The sequence below is a fragment of the Geotrypetes seraphini genome, chromosome 6 (assembly GCF_902459505.1).
Source record: "Geotrypetes seraphini chromosome 6, aGeoSer1.1, whole genome shotgun sequence".
NCBI lineage: Eukaryota > Metazoa > Chordata > Amphibia > Gymnophiona > Dermophiidae > Geotrypetes > Geotrypetes seraphini.
The window spans coordinates 47,872,537-47,897,022 of record NC_047089.1 but is presented as its reverse complement, the minus strand read 5'-3'; the positions used below and the strand labels follow the sequence as shown (position 1 = coordinate 47,897,022).

General features: G+C 42.8%; 1 protein-coding gene across 1 annotated transcript in view; it reads right to left on the bottom strand.

Moving 5' to 3' along the window:
- Nucleotides 1–3,610: 3,610 nt before the first annotated feature.
- The window catches only part of PAN3 (poly(A) specific ribonuclease subunit PAN3), a 168,373-nt gene continuing 147,497 nt past the window's right edge, over nt 3,611–24,486 (bottom strand). The window contains exons 17-18 of the mRNA XM_033948019.1: nt 11,084–11,222; nt 3,611–6,661 (exon numbers count right to left, since the gene is read on the bottom strand). Coding sequence (XP_033803910.1) covers nt 6,521–6,661; nt 11,084–11,222 — 280 coding nt within the window. The 3' untranslated portion in view covers nt 3,611–6,520. The remainder of the gene's footprint in view (nt 6,662–11,083; nt 11,223–24,486) is intronic.

The window sequence follows — 24,486 nt, the reverse complement described above, 5'->3', positions numbered from 1 at the left end:
GTGTGGAAATGCACAGCTATCACTACCATCACATTGGTGAATGTGCAAGGTGCTGTCACCAAAGGGAAGAATCAAGAACCAGTAATGATTTTCCAGGACATGAAATCTCAGGAACTTCCTGTGTTCTGGAAAGATGGAAATATGCAGGTAGACTTCTGTCACATCCATAGAAGCCAGAGATTCCCCTGGCGCTACTGCCACAATGACTTTCAAAGTTTTGGAGGCACAGCAGAAGAATTTGGAAAAACTTTATAATCTGGTATTCATGATGGAGACTGGATACTGGGAACTGCAAGAACACACAGATGAGTTGTGAGTTACTCCAGGAATTATCTAAGAGACACCATGGAGGCGGATGGAAACTACTCAGGAGAAGAACAGGATTTTTTTTCCCACAAATTCAGAAAAGGTGTCCAGCTCCTAGGGCATAAAGTCACCCTTAGATAACTTAAAGATGTGTTTCTTAGGCTGCAGAGGTGTCCAAAGCCGGACTGATGGAAGAACCAGCTGTGCTGAGTCCCAAAAGCAATGCTGGCCACCCCACAAGGGTAGTTGAGCATTTGATTACCTATTTCAGCAGGGAAGCAGCTTAGCTGGACACTAAAGCCCCCCTATCTGTGCCACATGGCACAAAGACACTCCAAAAGCACTAAATTTGCACAATCCTGGCAATAATTCACATGAGGAGAGCCCAAAGACTGCATCCAAGCAGTTTTCTAGGTAAAATTCAAAGTTTTGAAGATGCAGGGAGCTGAAGAAAAAAAGATGGCTAAAAATCCAAGATTGCAACTGGCACAAAATTCACACCAAAATTGTGATTTTTTTTTTTACACATTTCTCGAACCTGTGACCTGAGAGGATCCATGCTGCAAACCTGCTTTCAGTTCTCTCACAGTAGCTGTATGAGAATTTCATTGCCACAATGCTGGGAATTGGTCCTCAAAGTTGATCTTTGGGCTGCTAGTGAGACTCTTCTGTCTGACTATACCTCCACCCCTGCAAACAAACAGATGCACACTGGGATCGGCGGAGGTGCAAAGACAAAGCCGTCACCCTGCGAGACAGCGCCGAGCCTCCTAAGGGTGCCTAACAGCCTGTGCTCGACCCCTGCTTAACAGTAGGTGAGCCACTTCAGGGACTGCCCCAAGTTCCAGATAAGACTATGCAGGCTGGCCAATACAGCTGCAAATTGGCAGAAAACATGAAATTACCCGGAAAGGGGACGAAGTTACATTTAATTTAAAATAATAAAATGGGGAGAGCAGAACACATACAACTGCAGTCATGCATGCAGAAGGAAAAAACTGTAGAGGGCACTAAACTGCACAGTGAAATACACCAGAGGCAGAGTAAATAATCTGTAGTGGATTCCTTCTGCAGCATGCGGGTATGGGGAAATAACCTAGCTGTCTAGAATGTCTCTGGAAAATTGCACTGGAAAATTAAGTTAGGCGCCTAGATTGGTTAAGAGTGCCAATCTAGGTGCCTAACTGTAGGCTTCTAAATGTTAGTGCTGGCTACTTCGTCTCTGCCTATAACTTACCCTGTTTCCATTCAAACTCATGCTAAGCAGTTATTGTAGAATTTCTATTGCACCAGCTGGTTTCAGCACATTGTAGCTGTTAAGCAAGGGCCTGTGCTAAAAGTTAGCATGCATTAATAATATGCCTTTCTAAATTTATATGCCTTGCCTTCATTTCAAATTTACAAAATTACATTTATACTTTGATATACTGCCTTCACTGTGCATCAAAGTTGTTCAAAATCAATTTAAAAAATGGGAAAAAACAAAATCAAGCCAGAACAAGGTGGCCTAAGTTACACACATATATATATATATTATACATATTATTAAGAATGAACTGGTAGGAAGGAAAGTTCAAAGCACCACCACAAATGATAAAGCAAAATGACTAGGGATCTGTCATATGATTGAAACAGTGAAGTAAAGTTACGTTATGTATATGATTATAAGGTGTTTTGCCCGTATCACACCACTCTTATTTCCTTGGCATTTTGAGCAGTTTACATTACCCTCTGGGTCCCTTGAGAAAGAATTTCGAAACATGGTCCATGTCAGGACCTGCTGACACAGTTGAAAGCTAAGTGGGAACTTTTTCTCTCTTTTGCCATTGAAAATTAGTTGAGCATTTGAACAGTATGTCCATTTCAAGCTCTTTTTCTAAATAAGTCATACAGAGTGATGGGGCGGTGGGTTTGACTATAGGAGCTAGTGCTCTTGGTCAAATTTCACAATTCTGAGTGTATGTGAACACTTTACTTACTTTATAAGCCAGATATATATTTTGCTTATTTGTATACTGAGAAGTCTTATTCAGTTATATAGGGATCTGTAAGGACATTTCTTTTGTTAGCACTGTTTCACATAAGGGCCCTTTTAATAAACTGCAGTAAAACTTGTACTTACCACAGCTCAATGCAGGATTTTACTGCAAATTTAACCTGGGTTAACATTCAGGTTAACGTGCAGTACTTGCTTCTGGTTGCTGTAGATAAAGAAGGACAAGGTACCACTCGAAAGGGTCCAGAGAAGAACGACTAAAATGGTTAAGGGGCTGGAGGAGTTGCCGTACAGTGAGAGATTGGAGAAACTGGGCCTCTTCTCCCTTGAAAAGAGGAGACAGAGGGGACTTGATCGAAACATTCAAAATACTGAAGGGAATAGACTTAGTAGGGAAAGACAGTCTGTTCATCCTCTCCAAGGTAGGGAGAACGAGAGGGTACTCTTTGAAGTTGAAAGGGGATAGATTCCGTACAAACGTAAGGAAGTTCTTCTTCACCCAGAGAGTGGTGGATAGCTGGAACGCTCTTCCGGAGTCTGTTATAGGGGAAAACACCCTCCAGGGTTTGAAGACAAAGTTGGACAAGTTCCTGCTAAACTGGAACATACGGAGGTGAGGCTGGACTCATTTAGAGCACTGGTCTTTGACCTGAGGGCCGCCGCATGAGCGGACTACTGGCAGGATGGACCACTGGTCTGACCCAACAGCGGCATTTCTTATTTTCTTATAGTTCTTCTATTTAGGAGGTAGTAGTTGGGCCTGCTTTAATTCTGTATTAGGCAGCGTACAGTAAGCGCAGCATATTAATTGCCAAGTGCCTTCCACAACCACTCTCCACCTATATATGCTGTGAAAATCAAACTGCAAAGCCCCTTAACATGGCTCTGTGCTAGTAAACACAGTATAAACAGAGTGTGAAGTACATAACACAGTTTAAAAAAACAAAAAAGAAGACCCAATAGTTTCTAGTTTCAAAATTTTGGGGGATCATTGTAATATTAGTTCTTGGCTGAGGACGACGCACTGGAGCTCCTTTGGGAATCCTTCATACATGAGCCCCAAGTCCAGCCACACTAGCTATTACCATTCCTGGGCAGCAGAAGACAAGTGCCAGGACTCAATATGAGGTCTCACCACATGGCACTGCAAAATAGTATTTTGTGAAACATATCTTTGATACACTACAGTCTGCAAGCCATAACCCTTCACTGTAAGATCTCTATATGTGGGTGACATGTAAACTGAAGGCATACACCTTATCAAAGCAGTTTTAACTATTTTCCAAAGCAAGTTACAAAACAAGACACTCATATTTCTGGTATTCTTTATTAAAAAATACTGCTGTACACATGAAAACGGAAAACAGGAGTAAAGATTGGGATCTTAAGACTGGAACTTAATATACCGGTGCTGTATACATAAAGCTGTTGTGGCTATCTGACTTCTTTAAACAAGGGCAAAACAAAAAGAAATACACAGATTATCCCTCAACAAAATATTCACAAAGTAGTAATTACATAAACAAAATTTAAAATAGGTATAAAAAAATTAAAATGATCACATGATTTTAATGGTTGTCCTTTCTGTGCTTTTGTCCAACAACAAAATAAGGTCACAATTATTTCCCCAGGCGAAAATAGAACTGTATCTCTGTATTTGCGAGGAAATAGATTTCAGATGTTTTTATTTTCTTTACGGAAAATACTAAACAACTTTAAACTGCATATAGGTAATATGTTTGAATGGAATTAAAATAGAGGTAAAGATTGGTTCCCCTCAAAAACACCCAAGCAAAACTAGAGCACTTTGTACAAAGAAATTATTTAAAAAATAAAGTTAAAAATACAAAGCAAAGAGCTTGTGAGGGCATCTAACCGATACCAATCTTTTTGGCTGATATTTACTGTTAATAATGTAATAGTTTGCTAAGTTTAAACATGTCCTTAGGATACTAGGACTTAAACTGAACTATCTGCCAAAGAATACATTTGTTTTGCAATTCAAACTCCTAAAGATGGCAGTATGCTGGTCTAGAAAGGGTAAGAAACCTAAGCATTCTTTTACCTCTGCTCTTAATTTTCACTCAGTAAGTATTGGTCCACGTATTTTAAAAGATGCCCAAGCCCACAGCTAAACAGATGATCCCCTTTCATTTCTTTCAATGAAAACAATATTCAGAAAAACCCCTTAGTCTGCTTTTAAATTAAGCATTCCATATTTCTCTAGAATACAAGTACTTTTTTGTACAAAAGAATTACAATATGATTTGTCAAAAACATATAAAAAGACAGCTGTTCATCCTCAAATGCACGAGTTATTATAAAGGACAGGTTTGCTTATTAAATCCTTAATGCTCTTGCTCTTTTGTTGCATTAAAGAAAATATTGTGGCAAGTCAATTACTTTTTCAATTTTAAATATTTACGTTCCTCTTAAAATCCAAACAAAGCAAATGCATCATTTACTTCTGTACTCAACAACTGATACCACCAAGTGTGGACACATGGTTTAGAATGTGTAAAGCATGTCCATAGACTTCAAAGCTTTCAGGTGAAGATAGTTGCTTTACTTGATGTACATCCCATGGGAGAATATCAGTTTAAAGTTTCTAAAAAGAGGACAGCAGAGAAATATTAAAAACTCCTCTGAAAGTTACAAAGATTGATCATTAAAATTGATGTCAGTAGCATCAGTTGCAAGTGCTTGTAGTCTGACTTGATCATTTCAGTTTTCTTCATTGTTGAATAATGAATAACCAGTACCATTAAAACTTTCAGTGTTGAGATAAGATGGATCCAGGCTCTAGTACCAACTGAAGAAAACCAAGTATGTATGTATGTATACATGTGTGTGTGTGTGTGTATATATATATATATATATATATATATATACACACACACACACACACATTTATATATATATATATATATATATATATATATATACATACATACATACATACACACACATACAACTTATGTATATTTGGCAGTCTTTAGAATCAGAGTTTAAAGGTATTATCTTACACTTGGAACCCAATGTCTACCCAAGTTTGGCGATATAACTGCATATGTAAATATTTGAACAGTAGTGGAAAACTTCAAACTTTGAGGCTGACTTATATCATGAATATTCCATGTGTTTTATCAATATAATATTACTTTGGGCTAAGCAGTGACTGCAAAGGCACAGCAGATCCATATCCTTTCAGATTCTGTAACATCTCATGCTCTCAATGCCAGAAAATTGCTGTGTTATCTTCTTAACAGTGTCTTTATCTGTATCCAGTGTAAAGTACCATAATAAAGCTGTGGTTCAGAAGACTTTTACAAAAAATATACTGTAAATAGCCTAAAGAAATACACTTCTGGAACTTCAGGCATTTGAACACAATTCTTTAAAAAAATGTTCTGCTTAAAAAAAATTGCATAAATGTTTGACAAGGAGGAAAATGTATACAATAGTTTTACAAGGCGCTGGTTGTGTTTTAGAGCAAATAATAATTTAAAAAAGGTTCAGATGCTTCTCTAACAGGTCATTCAGGATGTTCCTATGGTGCCACCGTGTCAGGTTGTTGTGACAAAATCTGTAAAGGTAGTCTTCAACTCTACCAATTTGATACTTTACTTGATTTGCTTTATGCATCTTCCAGTTGCATTTTGTAACGTACAGTGAGTGGCATAGAGAGCTTGCATACAACACGCTTTTTTAAAGATTAGAAACTGAACTGCAATTTAGATAACACAATTTTTATGGAATCTGTTTTAACCTGGTCCTTAACAATTTTTTCTGGTTTCAGATCACATCAGACATGTAGTATGCTTACTGAGGAAAATGTTGTGCCCCCAGAAATTTTTTTTAAAAAAGATTTTAAGTGTACATTGCGGCAAAACCTCCAAATTCAGAAAAAAGTCTTAAAAAATTAAAATTAGTGCATATAGAAGTGGAAAAAATAAAAGCAGGAACATCACACACCTGATGGTGCTCCTTTATCTAAAATAAATTCTTCACAAAGCCTCCAAAGGCAGCCAGAGCTCTACAATGAGTGAAACATTCTTCCCTTCAAGTAACAGTGTACCTGACTGAAGTGCAAGCAGCTTTGTTCATCTCCTGTTTCATTCCCAAATGTGAAATGAGATGACAATGACAAATTCAGCTGTAGTGCAATTTGCTATTGGTTTAGTTCCTCAGCAAGGTCCTGCATGCTTTCAGCAAATACTACAACTGCCCATTTGTAGCTGCAATCAGTTCTTGAAAAGTGTTTTCAAAGCAGCGTTTCAAATCACTGTAAGTTACCACAAGTACACTTTTTTCATCTCTGGAAATGAGGCTTATTTTTTCTGGCACGCCAGCATCTAACTGTAAAAATAATGTAAAAAATACAAATATAAAATACTTATGTTAGTATAATGAGATATTGAGCAAAAAGCACAGTTACTTACCTGTAACAGGTGTTATCACAGACAGCAGATGGGTGATGTCATCCATGGAGCCCTGGTACAAACAGTGCAAACGTGTACTATCAGTAACTTCTTCAGAAGTCTCGAGACTTCCCGTATCACGCATGTGCAAGTCAAGTGCCTTCCCGCATGATTTCAGCTTGCGGGACCATCAGTTCAATTAAAAAAAAAAAAAAAAAAAAAAAGCTAAGCCAATTAGGGTTGTGAAAATATCTGCCTGCTGTCTCTGGATAACACCTGTTACAGGTCAGTAACTGCACTTTATCCCAGGACAACCAGGCAGCATATTCTCACAGATGGGACTCCCCAGCTACTACAAAAGGGATAGAGGGAAGTTAGCATCTAAATAAAGAATACATTTTGTAGAACTGCTTGGCTGAATCGACTATCCCATCTGGAATGAGTCTTCAGACAGTAATTTGATGTGAAAGTATGTATCGAGGACTAGGTGGCTGCTTTACAAATGTCCTCAATAGGAGTGGAACAGAGAAAAGTAACTGAAGCTGCCATTGCTCTATGTATTGCGACACGACCTTCCAATGGTAACCCAGCTTGAGTATAGCAGAAAGAAATACAATCTGATAACCATGTAGAGATTGTTCTTTGTTAAAGAAGATCCCAGTCTGATAGGATCAAATGAGAGGAATAGTTGAGCAGAGGTTCTGAGGTTTAGTCCGATCTAGGTAGTAAGCCAAAGCAGGGACAGTCTAATGTGCAGTGTGGCTTCACCTGGATGGGAATGTGGTCTTGAAAAGAAGACAGGCAGAACTATAGATTGGTTGAGATGGAATTCCAAAATTACTTTTGGTAAGAATTTGAGATGAGTACGAAGGACCACTCTGTCGCGATAGAATATTGTACAAAGTGGATCTGAAACCAGTGCTTGAAGCTCACTGACTTGATGAACTGAAGTGATGCAAATCAGGAAGACCACATTCCACATTTGATACTTGAGGAATGAAAACACCATCAGTTCAAATGGTGGCTTCATGAGAATGGAAAGCACATTGATATCCCAAGGAACTGTAGGAGGCTTGATTGGGGGGGTTTGGTTAAAGTTAGGGCTTTTTTTCTTTATCCTAATTTTCTGTGCTTACTTAGCTGGTTACTTTCCTAGTTGTTTCCGTTAATTGGCTAGGTTCATATTTTATCCTATGTCTACCCCTCCCCATCCCTAACCTTGCTGGTTACATGTTGGCTGTTCAGCTGCAATATCCATGACATCCTGTTTGTCTGTTTAGATAGTAAGCTCTTTTGAGCAGGGACTGTCTTTGTGACTGTATAGCACTGCTTACGTCTGGTAGTGCTATAGAAATTAATAGTAATAGTAGTAGTAGTAGTAACAGGCCTTTCATGAACCTGGAAATCAACGGGTGTGTAGCCAAACGTTTATCAGTGAGAGGAATGTGAAAAGCACTGATAGAACCGAGATGCACCCTCACTGAAGTATTTTTTAGACCTGAGTTGGAGATATGCAAGAGGTAGTCCAAAACTGATGACAAAGGACATGTGTCTGGAAGTAATGTGTGCCGGTTACACCATACAATAAAACAGGTCTACTTGAAATGGTAAGTGTTGTGTGGACAGTTTTCTGGCAGCATCTATGATTGCTGATACTGGAACAGAGAGATCGAACTCAGTTACTGGTTGGGAGAGAGGTACCAGGCTATGGGAACTAGTGAACATAGATTGGGGTGGAGGAGGGATCCCTCATTCTGAGTAAGAAGAGTTGGGAAAATCTGAAGAGGAATGGATTCCCTGACACTGAGTTGAAGAGGGAACCAGGGCGGTCTTGGCCATCTTAGAGCTATGAGAATCATAGCAGCAGGTTCCCGTTTTGAATTTGAATAGAAGTTTTCTTATTAGAGGTATTGGAAGAAATAGAAAACTTTGTTGCCTTGTCATATGACACAATTTTATTTGGTACTTCAATGAGGTTTAAAAGTCAAATTTCAATATCTAACAATAAATTATTATTAATATTGACAGGAGTTGCCATTCAACACATCACTAGAAATTGGAAAGACTATACAAGACTTAACTATACCTTTTGGTGGAATTCAGTATGTTATACATATAAAATGGAAAGAGTTCTTGCTTTACAGAATGGGAATTATGATAGGTTTAAAAAGATATGGGGGCCATTGATTGAATATTCAAATGATTAGACACCTTTAAATGTTTGAAATTTTATAATAAGAAGGGATATAATACATATATGAATTAATTTTATTGATATAGGGAGGGCTGGGAGGATGGGATGGGGAGGGTAATTTAAAGTATTTAAGATTTATGGTTAAGAATGTACAAGTGATTTTGTATATTATAAGATATCATATTGTATACTTGTTAATTGAAGTGAAAATGAATAAAGAATTTAAAAGAGGTATTGGAAGAAATGCATAATTGAGACTTCTGAAGAAGTTAAAGTGACAGTACACTTTTGCACCTTCTGTACTGGGGCTCTGTGGATGACATCACCCATGTGTGAGAATTTGCTGCCTGATTGTTCTGGGATAATAATATATACAAGGAACAAAGATTTTTAATAAATCTGTAAACATCCTGAAAACCTACATGATTCTCAACTTTGTCTTCAAGGACCACTTGTATAATCATCGAGATATCTAAATATCAGATTTTCCATGAGACATTTTCACACGCTGTCTCCACAGAATCAAAACATATTTTATGCATATTCATTTTGAAAATTTTTGAAAGCAGATTGTTGGATTAATCCTCATTGATCAAGCTGCAAAACTACTGCTGTAATTCGTGAACATACAGTCAAATGTTTACAAAGGAAAAGTCAGCCAGGCACCTCTGCCTTCTTTTTAGTGTGAATGGTCACCTTCAAGCACATTTTTTTGGTTTGCCCTAGTTGCAATAAACCACAGCTCTATATCAGGAAGGAGGAAAATATAAGTGCAGTCTTTTGAAAATGAAAGGGTTGACATTCAGTTCTTGCCCGCTTAAATTACACTGAGCAAGTCAGCTGTTGATATTCAGCAGCATTTAACCGGACATTGCCACTGAATATTGTTGCTAAAAGTAAAATCCAGGCAATGCCAGGGCAGTCCAGGGGTGGCGTTAGGGAGGAGCTGGCAGATAAGTATTCAGTGCAAGTGCCTGCACAGCTAAGTAGCCACATAGTATCACAAAAAAGAAGCCCTATTTTGGCAGCTTAGCTATGAAAGTGATGAAAATGAGTATTGGCTAGCACCCACATAACTTCTGGGTTTCTGTCTGCCACTCTGATCGCCCAATTCATGCCCTGGATCTGACCACCCTTGGGTCTGATTTCTCCCACCACTGCTGGCCATTTGTTCTTATATGGAAGGCTGAACTTCAGTGGTAGTACTGTGAGACTGCCACTAGGGATCAGCCATTCTTAACCCAAAGATTGACAGGATGGGAGTGGAAGGAGGGCTGGCTCCCCCTCATCTTACTAAACTACAAGGGATCACCTCTGCTGAAGTCCCTGTGGTGAGAAAGTATAGGGGGCAGAGGGAAAGATTGGGAGAATAGAAACTGGGGTGGGAGTGAGGGTGTGAAGTCACATGACAGATCCCCTTATGTAGGTCCAGGTTAAATATTGGCCAGGACCCACAAGTACCAGTGACCCAAGCATGCTGATAGGCACTGATATTCAATGCAAGGCATGACATTTAATTGGCATTAATTAGTCACAGCAGTGTTTAAACAATACAAAAGGCAAATGTTATGTCCAATCCAAACAATCAAGTTTTTATTATATAAAAGAAATAATATACAGTCCCAACATGGATCCAGGTTTCGGCATGCAACAAGAGAAAAGGTGCCACTTTGGCTTTTTGAATCCTGCTTGATTTTGTGAATGTGAAAGAGTTCTGTTTAAAAAACAAACAAACATAAGAAGAGGTGCCTCTTTAGATTTTCAATCCTGCTTGTTTTTGTGAATGAGAGAGAATGATTTGCCTCAAAAGAAGGGGCCAGTGATTCCTTTTTCTCCTTCTAGTATTGTTTGTCCCTAGAAGAAAGCAGCTTTTGCTGCTGAAATCTGGATCCATGTTGGAATGTATATTATTTATTTTACATAACAAAGATTTGATTGGTTGGATTTGACATCACACTTGCCTTCTTTTGTGTTGTTCACCATTGTAAGGCAAGTTATACTTCTCCTTTTTCTGCTTATTGCTGTCAGTGTTTAAAAATAGGCTGCCTGCTGCTGGTTGAATATTGGAGGTGAAGTGCTTATTTACATGGCGACTGCTGCTTGTGATGGCAAACTCTTACAAACTTAAAGAAAATAAACAAACATTTCTCAAATGCTACTAGTTACCTTGTTAAGACAAGAGATAATATGACTGAGGTCAATCCAGGGAGTACCCGTTTCCGTCACTTGATGAAAAAGATGATCCCTAAATAGCTTTAATAAGTATCTGTCTCCAGTTTCTGACCAAGTAGGGTCTTTCTGAAACCTAGAAGAAAAAAGCCATGTCTAATATTATTGCAGATAAAAAGCATACCTTCTAGCTCATCAGTTACATTAACCTAGATTACCCCCAAGAATCTGACATCTCTGGACAGGTACTAAAATCCAGCAAGGAAAGGAACCTTTTGTTTAGCTGGAACACTTTAAAATTGATGGTACAAGTCAAGAAAGCATATTGTTATACTAATTTTCTTAGATCCTTCCTACATTTTATAGAGAAATTAGTTTCTTACCCTTGCTAATATCTTTTCTGGACAGATGGATAATATTCCCATGCTTCCGAGTCGTGCAGAAGGAATCCACTCTAGCTTTTGAATCCCTCCCTCCGTCACCAGAGAACACTGCTGCCTCCTTCAGGCAATAACCGCATATAGAAACACATGTGAAGGAGGTGTATGGGGAAACTCCCTGAACTATACTCCCTCCTCCATATTCACAGGGGTTAGGGGAACAGCCTTCTTGCGAATAAAAAAAATTGTGAATAATTTTAGGGTCAACTCAGAACCACACTCCTGCCTCCTGGACCTCTCCACACCTTACTTTTAAAGCTTGGTGGTTTAGCGGTGAAGTGGGGCAGGAGTGATCTTCCTATGCTCCTGCCCTGTGCAGAGTTGCAAACAAAAATGGCTGCCGTGAGTTCCTGCTGTAGTCTTGCAAGACCACAGGAACTCATGACAGTCATTTCTGTTCGTGGCTCTCGATGGGGTACCGAATGCTTTAAGAGAGATAACTAATCTTGAGAAATTTAAATATTTTCTTAAGACATTCCTTTTTAAAGATGCTTTTCAAGTATAAATGTCCTTTTAAGGATTTAAAAAATGTCCTTACTTTTTACGAGTCCTTTTGTATTGGATTATTTGTTTTTAACTCCTCCTTTATGTTTATACCTTTATATCTTACTTTTCTTTAACCATTGCAGTTCTACCCTTTCTTCCCACTCGTACCCGTTTGTCTAGTCTAGTATGTTATAGTTTTGTCGAGTATGTTTTTTTGTTAAAGTTGTGCTAATTTGTATTAATTGTTTTTATGCTATTTTAAAATATATAACCATCTTGAAAAAAATTGATAAGGTGGTATATCAAATTTTTTTTTTATTTCTTTATTCTTTTTCAAACTTACATCAAGTGCACAAAAAGAACAACATGAAAGGTATATCAAATTTTTAATAAACTTGAAACTTGACTGTAGTAAGATCGCTCCTGCCCCACTTCAGGGCTAGACCACCAGGTTTTAAAAGTTAAGATGTGGAGAGATTCGGGAGGCAGGGTGGTTTAGAGACTCGCGAATAACTGAATTTGCAAATCCTAAACCTGTGAATATGGAGGGAGGGGGAGTGTACAACTCTGTTCTGCTCTGAAATTATAACAAACATGTTATAAACATTGCCATCAAACAATCAAAACAGCGAAATAATTATGTCAAAAAACATTTATGGAGCTCAAATACTCCAATGTGTTATAAAAAATAGATTATTCATCATATCCTTAAGGTCTGACTGACATCCAAATTTCAGTTTGGACTCAAACTTTCTGACGGAGAGAGTAGGCAGGCGAATGAGATAACTGACAGGGTGGAGCTCCAGAATGACACACCTATCTACTAGAATAGATATTAGCAAGGTAAGAAACTAATCTCTTTTTTCTAGTGTAATAGGTATGTCATTCTGGACATAGGATGTAAAAAAGCAGTCCCAGAAATCTAGGGTGAGACCACTGCGCCAGCTCGTACAAGTAGATCATTGTTGGATCTTTGGGTTTTTTCCCCAGGAGTTACATTACAGTTCAGAAAAGCAATGTTACTTACCGTAACAGTTGTTATCCAGGGACAGCAGGCAGCTATTCTCACTAGTGGGTGATGTCATCCGACAGAGCCCCGATACGGACGTCTCACAAGCATGTCTTGCTTGAAGAAACTTAGAAGTTTCGAGATGCCCGCACCGCGCATGCGCCAGTACCTTCCCGCCCGATGGACCGGGCGTGTCTCCTCAGTTCAGGTAGCTAGCCTGAGAAGCCAACCCAGGGGAGGTGGGTGGGATGTGAGAATTGCTGCCTGCTGTCCCTGGATAACAACTGTTACGGTAAGTAACATTGCTTTATCCCAGGACAAGCAGGCAGGTATTCTCACTAGTGGGTGACCTCCAAGCTAACCTCAATGGGATGGTGGGAGTGTTGGCAACTTAAGAAAATAAATTTTGTAACACTGTTTGGCCAAACTGTCCATCCCGTCTGGAGAAAGTATCCAGACAATAATGAGAGGTGAAGGTATGAACCGAGGACCAAGTGGCAGCCTTACAGATCTCCTCAATTGGCGTCGATCTGAGGAAGGCTACAGAGGCTGCCATTGCTCTGACCTTATGGGCTGTGACCCTACAAGAAAGGGATAATCCAGCCTGGGCATAGCAGGAAGAGATACAAGCCGCCATCCAGTTGGAGATGGTACGCTTCGATACAGGTCGTCCCAACTTGTTCGGATCAAAGGAGACGAAAAGTTGAGGAGCAGTTCTGTGTGGCTTGGTGCGATCCAGGTAGAAAGCCAAAGCACGTTTACAGTCCAGAGTGTGAAGAGCTGATTCTCCATGATGAGAATGAGGCTTTGGAAAAAATACTGGAAGTACAATGGATTGGTTGAGATGAAATTCAGAGACCACTTTAGGCAGGAATTTCGGATGAGTGCGGAGGACCACCTTGTCATGATGGAATACTGTGAAAGGTGGATCCGCCACTAAGGCCTGAAGCTCACTGACCCTGCGAGCAGACGTGAGGGCCACCAGAAAAACCACTTTCCAGGTGAGATACTTCAGTGGAGCCCTGTTGAGAGGTTCAAACGGAGGTTTCATGAGTTGAGAAAGGACGACATTGAGATCCCAAACCACAGGAGGAGGTTTGATAGGAGGATTGACATGGAAAAGTCCTTTCATAAATCTGGAAACCACAGGATGAGCAGAAAGAGGTTTCCTCTGTAGAGGCTGATGGAAAGCCGCAATAGCACTCAGGTGGACTCTTATAGATGTAGACTTGAGACCAGACTGAGACAGGTGTAGAAGATAGTCCAATACAGATGATAGGGAAGCTCGCTGAGGCTCGTTGGCATTGGAAATACACCAGGAAGAGAATCTAGTCCACTTTTGGGAGTAGCATTGTCGAGTAGCAGGCTTCCTGGAAGCCTCTAAGACATCCCTCACCGCTTGAGAAAACTGGTGAGGAGTTACGTTGAGAGGAACCAAGCTGTCAGGTGGAGAGACTGCAGGTTGGGATGAAGCAGTGAACCTTGATGTTGAGTAAGCAGAGAAGGAAACACTGGAAGAAGGACTGGTGTCCTGCTGCTGAGTTGAAGCAGAAGGGAGAACCAAGGTTGTCTGGGCCACCGAGGAGCTATCAGAATCATGGTGGCTTGGTCTGATTTCAATCTGACCAGAGTCTTTTGAATGAGAGGAAATGGAGGAAATGCATACAGAAATCGATTCCTCCAATCCAGCAGAAAGGCATCTGCCTCGAGGCGAAGAGGAGTGTAGATCCTGGAGCAAAACTGAGGCAGTTTGAAGTTGTGGGGAGCCGCAAAGAGGTCTATCTGAGGCGTCCCCCATTGTGCAAAGATCTGATGAAGGGGGTTGGAATGGAGTCCATTCGTGAGGCTGGAGGAGTCGACTCAAGTTGTCTGCCAAGACATTGTCCTTCCCCTGAATGTAGACAGCTTTGAGGAAGGCGTTGTGGCGAACTGCCCAATCCCAGACTCTGAGAGCTTCCTGGCAGAGGGAGGCCGATCCCGTGCCTCCCTGCTTGTTTACATAATACCTGGCGACCTGGTTGTCTGTGCGGATGAGGACCACCATGTCGTGAAGCAGATGTTGAAAAGCTTGAAGAGCATAGAAGATTGCTCTGAGCTCCAGAAGATTGATCTGATGGAGGCGGTCCACACTGGTCCAGAATCCCTGAGTGCGAAGCCCATCCAGATGAGCCCCCCAGGCATAGGCCGAGGAATCGGTTGTGAGAACCTTCTGATGAGGAGGAGTGTGAAACAGCAAACCTCTGGATAGATTCGAAGAGGTCATCCACCAAAGTAGAGACTGCCGAAGAGCAGGAGTGACTATGATGTGTCGAGTCAACGGGTCTGACACTTGAGTCCATTGAGAAGCTAGGGTCCACTGAGGAATTCTGAGATGGAGCCTGGCAAAGGGTGTCACATGAACTGTAGAGGCCATGTGGCCCAGGAGGACCATCATGTGTCTCGCTGAGATGGACTGGCGAGAAGATACAGACTGGCAGAGATGAAGAAGAGCATCCATGCGCTGAGGAGGAAGGAATGCTCGAAGCTGAATGGTGTCCAGTACCGCCCCGATGAAGGGAAGGGACTGGGTAGGCTGCAGATGGGATTTGGGGAAGTTGATCTCGAAGCCCAAGCTCTGCAGGAAGCAGATCGTGGTCAAGGTCGCCGAAATGACCTCCGGAGCAGAGGGGGCCTTGATGAGCCAGTCGTCGAGGTAGGGAAATACCTGAAGACCCCTGTTCCGGAGTGCGGCGGCCACCACCACCAGACACTTCGTGAAGACTCTGGGAGACGAGGACAGGCCGAAAGGAAGCACTCGATACTGCAGATGTAGATGTCCCACCCGAAATCTGAGGAACTGGCGGGAGGCCGGATGAATGGGAATGTGAGTGTAGGCCTCCTTGAGATCCAGAGAGCATAACCAGTCGTTCCGCTCGAGGAGGGGGTAGAGAGAAGCAAGGGTCAACATGCGAAACCTCTCTTTTACTAAAAACTTGTTGAGGACTCGAAGGTCCAGGATGGGTCGTAGGTCGCCCGTCTTCTTCGGGACGAGGAAGAACCGGGAGTAAAACCCCGGTTGTGCTGGTCCACCGGGACCGGCTCGACGGCTCGAAGCCGAAGCAAAGCCTGAGCCTCCTGAAGGAGAAGGGCAGTCTGCGTTAAATTGGAAGGATACTCTCTTGGAGGGTGGTCCGGGGGGACCCGATGGAAATGAAGAGAGTATCCTTCTCTTACGATGGAAAGGACCCAGAGGTCGGTGGTAATAGCCTCCCATTGATGGTAAAAATGATGGAGGCGACCCCCGATGGGAAAAATAGGGGGATGCAGAACGAGGTCGGTTATGCTCCCTGGAAGAGAGTCAAAAAGGCTGAGTAGCCTTCGGTGCAGCCGGCGGCTGAGGTTTCTGCTGAGCCTTCTGGGGAGGCTGTCTCTTCGCCGGTTGTCTCGCAGCAGAAGTCTGACGAGGGGTGTAGCGCCGCTGATAAATCAAAGGCGGTCTAGAAGGTCGAGACTGCTGAGGCTTGGGCTTAGGCCGAAGGATAGATTGAAAAGACTTTTCATGATCCGAAAGTTTCTTGGTAACAGTCTCGATAGACTCGTTGAATAAATCAGCGCCCGCACAAGGCACATTGGCAAGTCTGTCTTGGAGGTTCGGATCCATGTCAATTGTCCGAAGCCATGCCAATCGACGCATGGCCACGGAACAGGCGGCAGCACGTGCCGAGAGCTCGAAGGCATCGTACGAGGACTGCATCAGCTGAAGATGTAGCTGGGAAAGGGAGGCTACCACTTCCTCGAACTCGAATCGAGCCTGAGCATCAATGTAAGGAGTAAACTTGCGGAGCACCGGCAAGAAGAACTCCAAATATGAAGAAAAAAATAAATTATAATTGAGCACTCGAGACGCCATCATAGAATTCTGGTAGATTCTCCTACCGAACTTATCCATTGTTCTCCCCTCTCATCCCGGTGGTACAGAGGCATAGACCTGGGAGGGATGAGAACGCTTGAGAGAGGACTCGACCAGCAGGGATTGGTGAGAGAGTTGAGTGCCCTCAAACCCCTTATGATGAACAATGCGGTATCTTGCATCCAATTTGCTCGGGACCGCAGGGATGGAGTACGGCGTCTCGAAACATCGCATGTATGTTTGATCCAGTAATTTATGCAGAGGAAGTCGAAGAGACCCCGCAGGAGGATTAGGCAAGTGCATGGTGTCAAGATACTCCTTAGAATACCGAGACCCAGTGTCTAAAGTCACATCCAAGTCATCCGCCATTTGCCGGAGGAAGGAAGAAAAAGACAACTGGTCCGCCAGTACCGGCCTCCGAGACGGACTGGAGGAAGCAGAAGCCTCAGGATCCAGGGAGACTTGGGAGCGACAAGGAGAATAAGAGGTAGATGGCTCCTCGTACTCCGGCCCCTCCTGGGGAGATAAATCCGATGAGGAGTATCCCAGACGTGGCAGCTTCTTCTGTGGCGAAACCTCCGAGTGGCGCAAGGAGTGCCTGGATCGATGTCCCTCCCGGTGCCGGGAGGGAGAGCGAGAACGTCTATACTTCGCATGGTCCCCCGAAGCTTCCAGTGAATGTATGGGACTGGAAGCGGTAGAGCGAAGGGGCGGAATGGAGGCCGCCTCCCGTGTTGCAGCCCAGGCCTGGTATGGAGTGCGGAAGAACTCTTCCTGTGATTTACTATGCCCAGGACTTCGATCATCAGTCGGGGGAACGGCACCATGATGGCGCGGAGGCGTAATGGGCTCTAAAGGAGGCGTATCGCTAAAGGAAGCCCGCCTCGAGGGACCAGCCGCCTTTCGCCGCTCCTCCTCGTCAAGCAACGAGATCGATTGACGAGGAGAAGGGGGAGGGGCGGTCCGCCCCCTGAGACCGGGAGGTCACCCTGGATGGAGGCGATTAATCTAGGTCCCATAGTCTGCATGAGCTCGACAAACTGAGCTTCCAGCAGGGACCGCAGCGAAGCCGATATGGAGGGATCCGCACCGAAAGGGGGTCCTCCAGCACGGTCTTCGCGCTCCTTCGTGGTCGAGTGCTTCTGCTTGGCAGCTTTCGGCACTTTAATGACCACAGGTGGAATAGTGGAAGGCGGTACCTGAGCCGAGGAGACGGGGACAGGCACCGACGTCGAACTCGTGGCCGAAATCAGGGTAAACGAAGCCGGCTTCAAAAGGCCCGGAGTCGTAGGAGCAGTCGCTGGTTTCGCATGGACAGGCGAAGCGGCCGATGAAGTCGAAGCCGAAGGTTCTTTAGCAGCTTCCATCTTGAACATCGACTCCCACAACAGGCAGCGCCGCTTAAACGCTCGCGCTGTTAGAGTGGAACAAGGCCGGCACGATTTCGGGAAATGTTCTGGACCAAGACACTGCAGGCAGCGTCGATGCGGGTCCGTCAGCGAAATCGCGCGCTGGCACTTGCTACACTTTTTAAAACCGGTGATTGGCCGGGACATAAGCCGAAAAAGCTCCGCCGCTAGATCGAAGGAGCTGGGCCTGAGCCACGTGGCTGACCTGGCCGACTCGCTGGAAGAAAATTTTTTTTTTTTTTTTTAATAAAGAAAGAAAACACACGAAAAGAGGAAAAGAAATCCAAAATCGCGGAATTAGAAGGCAATAAAACGGGAATTCAGTCAGCGCAGAATTGAAGTAAAACTTCTCAGCTCTGCGGAAAGAAAAGAACTGAGGAGACATGCCCGGTCCATCGGGCGGGAAGGCACTGGTGCATGTGCGGTGCGGGCATCTCGAAACTTCTAAGTTTCTTCAAGCAAGACATGCTTGTGAGACGTCCGTATCGGGGCTCTGTCGGATGACATCACCCACTAGTGAGAATACCTGCCTGCTTGTCCTGGGATAATGGGCATTTACAATTCCTAATTTCAGTTACTTCAAAGTTGGCTCCCTGTCTTGGTAGAGAAATGCTTTTAAAAGTTTTCTGAATCTGAGGTAGTGGTTCCAGCATTTTGCTAATTGATACTGGATGGATAAGATAATTTGCCTGGCAGATTTTATATTGTTGCATGCTGGGAAATTTAAGTGAAATATCTGTTGGAGGTACCCTGGAGTAGGACGGCCAACTCTGTTAGGTAGTCGAGGACATTCCCTTTCAGGATCTTAAAGGCAGTGATGCCTAGTTTAAATTTAATCCTTGCAGTTATGGCAGTGGATGTAGTTTCATATAGTAGGGCTGTAGGTGTTCTGATTTTCATAGTCTATATATGAGCCTTACTGCTGCATTTTGAGCTAGTTGTAGACATGCTAGCAACGTTTTAGAGCAGAAAGCTAGAGTTATGTTACAGTAGTCTAGTTGAGATAGGATAAGAGATTGCAGAAAGTTCATTTCAAAGTATTTTCTGATGGATCTTAGCTTTTTCATCACAAGGAAAGATATTTTTATTATTGACTGTACGGGGCTTTTCATGGATAGGTGGGTTTTATTATTTGAATTGTACCTTTCCCTCACAATTCTTGGAATTTTGTTATATCTTTTCTATTTTAATAATTGTTTACTCAGGTACTTTAGCTAGATTGTGAGTCTTCAGGACAGATAGGGAAGTTCTAAATACCTGTATTTTATTGTAAACCACTTAGATCTGTAATATTCTTAAGCGGTATATCAAATGTTAATAAAACATACACACAATATAATCTTAATAATACATAATGGTAACCATTCATTTTAACTCAGACATCTAACAAAAGCCCTCAGCTCAACCATGGCTGCAAACGCAGTTCCCTCCAAAATCTGTCAAATGTAAATCTAGGTGCTACTGAAGAGCAGTGACCGAAACTCCTTTGCTACAGGGACTGTGAATGCTAAATCCAATGGAAAGGAGCAGAGCAAGCCTGTTCTTCAAAACCCACTTTAATAACAACCAATGACAAAAACCATGTATAAAAGTCTTGTCAATCATAAGAACATTGTTCAATGCAATACTCTTAACCTGATATTTCCATGGATTTGGCTTTCACTTTTGGTTTGTTACTTACATTATTGAGACACCCCAATTACACTCATAAGAACTATCTCTGCCCCATTTTTTAAAAAAGCTGAAAACATTCCTGTTCCAAGATGCCTTTGATACCTAACTGCCCTTGTAAGGGCCAAACACTTACTGACTGCTGTAGGCAACCCCTCCCTATCGTTTTCCCCTTATTTGGTATATAAGAAATAAAATAATAATAATAATAATTTGTTCTCTTTTCTCAAAATATTGTAGTTCTTTCCCTTTTTCCATGTTTCTGTTCGTTTTTGTCTGAGTTTTTCATCCTTCTAAACTCCCTTGTCGTTTTTTTAATTGTCAAGTTCTAACCTTGTTTTATCTGTCGAAAACTGTATTTTTATTGTACACCGCTCAGAAACCTGATTGAGTGGTTTAAAAAATTTTAAATAAACTTGAAACTTATCAATTTCTACTCCAAAGATTCAGTATTATAATTCTAATGGGAAGTCTATGCTGTCTACCGTGATCCTTGGAGCATAGTGTGGGTCAGTCAGGGGTTCTAGCTAAAGGAATTTGGTTTTATTCTTATTTAGTTTGAGGCAGTGGGTTAAGGTCCAGTTTTCTATGATGTGGACACATCTTTTGATAGTGGTGAGGGTGCTGACTAATGCAGCCATTACAGATAGCATGATCGTTATATCACCCGCATAGGTAAAATGTTTTATTTGTGTGAGATCTAGAGTGGCGCCTTAGGATTGCATTAAATTGAACACTGATGGCGATAGAGAGGATCCTTGGGGGATTCCACTGGGAGGGTGCCAACTATCAAAGTTCACCATTCTTCTTTTTTTTTTTTTTAATAGTTTTTTATTGATAAAGCAGCCAACAGCAATACAAGAAATAGAAGCTACAGCACTGTAGCGATCAATAAGCAAGAAGTCCAGGTCAATATAGCATGCCCAGGAAGGCGTCAGACAGAAACCACCAGTAAGCAAAAGTTCACCATTCTTACTTATAGCATAGTGCCGGGTGGTTAGGAAACCTTGGAACCAAAAGAGGGCCAGGCCACTGAATCTAAAATCGCTGAAGATATTGGACATTTGATCAAAGTCCACTAGGTCAAATGTGCTGCTTAAGTCAAATTGGATTATGGATTGCACTATGACCTTTTCTTAGTACCGTAGTTCTTTTCCTTATGTTGCTAGTGCCATGACCACCATCTTAGTGCTGTGATTTTTGCTGAAACTCGATATTGAAGGATGGAAGATAATGAAGCATTGTAAACAGCACTTGAGTTGTTCTGTGACGTATCCCTTCATCATTTTAATGAACAGGGGAATGGAAGCTACTGGCCGAAAGTTGGTCACATCAGAGGGGTTGAGTTTGGGGGTTCTTGGGAATGGGTGTTAAGATAATTCCCCTCCTGATTTGGGGAAAAGGTCAGTTTTTAGGTGATAGTTCAGCCATTGGGATATTAGAGAAGCACTCTTTAACATCCAACTTTTTCAGAATTCAGTCCTTCTTAGAATCTGAGGACTGGAATACCGGCAATTTGACTTCATTGACATGGAAAACCGAACCAGCCTTCAGCAAAAAAGATGGAATGGTATCCACAAGAAAAAAAATCAACCTGAGCATCAGATCTATCAAGAATGCTTCCTGCAGCAGCTCATATGGAGCCTAACTGAGGCCTTGCAAAACTACGTTAAGGTTCCATGAAGGAAACAAATGTTTTACCGGGGACCTGAGCCATAGCGCCTCCCTTTAGGAATCTATCTATGTCCAGATGAGACACCAATGAAGCTTTCTACTTTCGAGCCCTGAAACAAGAGAGTCCTGCCACTGACCTTGGTCAAGGCCAGCCTGGAGGAAAGCTAACACTGAGAACAGGGCAGAGAATGGCTCCTCATTCTCCTTAACGCGCTTGTCTGTTTCTCTTGTGCTTTGTTCTTTCAATAAAAATATATTTAAAAAAAAAAAAAATGAACTGAAATTTTCCTATGCCTTAGTGTTAAGCAGAGAACTTCGTAGGCTTTTTAGCTCTGAGCACAGTAGCAATGACTAACTCTGAGGCCACATGCTCAAGACCCAAGTCGTAAGAGCAAAGCGATCCCTGGTCCCTGAGAAAGAAGGTCCTGCTGTACTCACAGTCTAAGACTTGTGCCCCTGTGAAGACGCATTAGGTCTGCATGGTCAATCTGGAACCATGAAAATGACTATTCTCTGATGGCTTGCAATTGTGTGGAGTATCTGGCCTATCATGGGCCACAGAGGAAACACATAAAAGAGCATCTAGCCCTCTGCTTCCGGGCTCGGATCTTTGACTGAAAAATTGGTCTGCTTTTTTGTTTCTTGCTGTCACCATCAGATTGAACATTGGGTGACCCCAGCGATGAACAACGGATTGTAAGGCTGCTGTAGACAGCACCCATTCTCCCAGACCCAGTGACTGTCTGCTGAGGAAATCAGCTTTGATTTGTCCACTCCCACTACATGCGCCACTGAGAAAGCCTGAAGATGAAGCTCTGTCCACCTGAACAGCAAGAAAACCTCCAGACTTAGCTGCGCACTCTTGGTGCCTCCCTGGTGATTGACATATGCCACTGCAGTAGCATTGCACGAGAAGACTTTAACTTCTTGTCCCTCTAGACTCTTTTCCAGGTTCTGCAACACCAATCAAGTGGCTCGAGGTTCCAATCTGTTGATCGACCACTTCCTTTGGGAGGACGACCAACGCCCCTGGATTGAGCATCCATTGCAGTGAGTCCCCAGCTGAATAGTCTAGCATCTGTGTCACAATTACCCATGAAACTATTCTGAGGGGCATACCCCTTGATAATGCATATGGACAGAGCCACCAGCCCATACTGTCCTGGCCTTACAGAGTCCATGGTAGAGACATCTGCAGGGAGTCCGACTGAGGAGACCACCGCAATAGTAATGAGCTCCGGAGAGGATGCATGTGAGCTGTCACCCATGGGACCACATCTATCACTGCCAATAAGCTCATTATCTGGGTGCAGAGCTTCATTCTGAATGCTGCTGGAAGATAGACACAACCTTCTGCTGTGTTGAAGAAAACTCTCAGGTATTCCAGGGCTTGGAATAGAATATGTTGGCCACCACTTGTTCTTCTTCCAAGAATGAAGGAGATCTGATGAACCAGTCATCCAGGTATGGATGACCCTGCAAGCCCATCTTGCATAGATTGGCAGCTACCGGCATCATCACCTTGGTAAACATGCAAGGTGCTGTCGTCAGCCCAAAGGGAAGAGTCAAAAACTGGTAATGGTTTTCCAGGACATGAAATCTCAGGAACTTTGTGTTCCGGAAAGATGGGAATGTGCAGGTAGGCCTCTATCAAAACAACAGAGGTCAGAAATTCCCTCAGCGCTGCATTGATGTATGTAAGATCTAGAATGGGTCTCCAATCATCTAAGCCTTTTTTGGGAATGCTGAAGTATATAGAGTATACCCAAGCCCAAGCCCGAATCTTCAGGCAGCACAGACTCTATAGCCTGAATATCTAACAGCCTCTGAAATGTAGCTGCGACCTTGTTTGCTTTTTCTGGTCGCTCCCTGGGGAGTCCAAACCAGTCCGTTAAGGGGAAGGCAAATTTGAGATTTTAGCTGCTCTGAATGATCTCCAGCACACAACTGTCTGACAAGATCTGTACCTATGCCTCCACACACTCTGTGCGGCACACAGTGGTTAGAGCTACAGCCTCAGCACCCTGAGGTTGAGACAATACATTTTGTTTTTAAGTTTATGAATTTATTTTAGCACAAAAGTTCATTCTGTTTTATTTATGTAATTTGAGTATTATATGTTTATTGATGAAGTGAATACATTTTAATTTTACATTCTTAGCATACATGCTTGTTTTACTGACTTTTTTATTTAACAACTAGTCTTTAAGCCCGTTACATTAACGGGTGCTAGAATAGATGTGTGTGTCTGTCTTTCTCTCTCTCTCTCTCTCCTTGGCCGCTGTCTGTCTGTCTTTTTTTTTAGCACACTCCTCCTCCTAAAGCAGCCCCCTTTCCCTCTCTCCCTGGCCCCCTGTTGTGCTATGCCTGCCTGCTCTGTGGCCCCCTTCTGTTCCCCCCTCCCAAAGCAAAGCATGATTGCTGCCCTACCCCCCAGCATACCCATTCCCCCAAAGCAGGCCCCTTTCCCTCTCCCCCTGGCCCCCTGTTGTGCCATGCCTGCCTGCTCCATGGCCCCCTTCTGTTCCCTCCCCTCCCAGAGCAAAGCATGTTTGCTGTCTGGCCCCCCAGCACACCCCTCCTCCCAAAGCAGCCCCCTTTCCCTCTCCCCCTGGCCTGAGCTATAGCCTCAGCACCCTGAGGTTGTGGGTTCAAATCCCACGCTACCCCTTGTGACCCTGGGTAAATCACTTAATCCCCCCATTGCCCCAGGTACATTAGTTTTTTAAAATTTATTCAATTTTCTATGCCGTTCTCCCAAGGGAGCTCAGAACGGACAGATAGGAAAAATACCCTCCCCTGCCCATCTCCTGCTCCTCAGC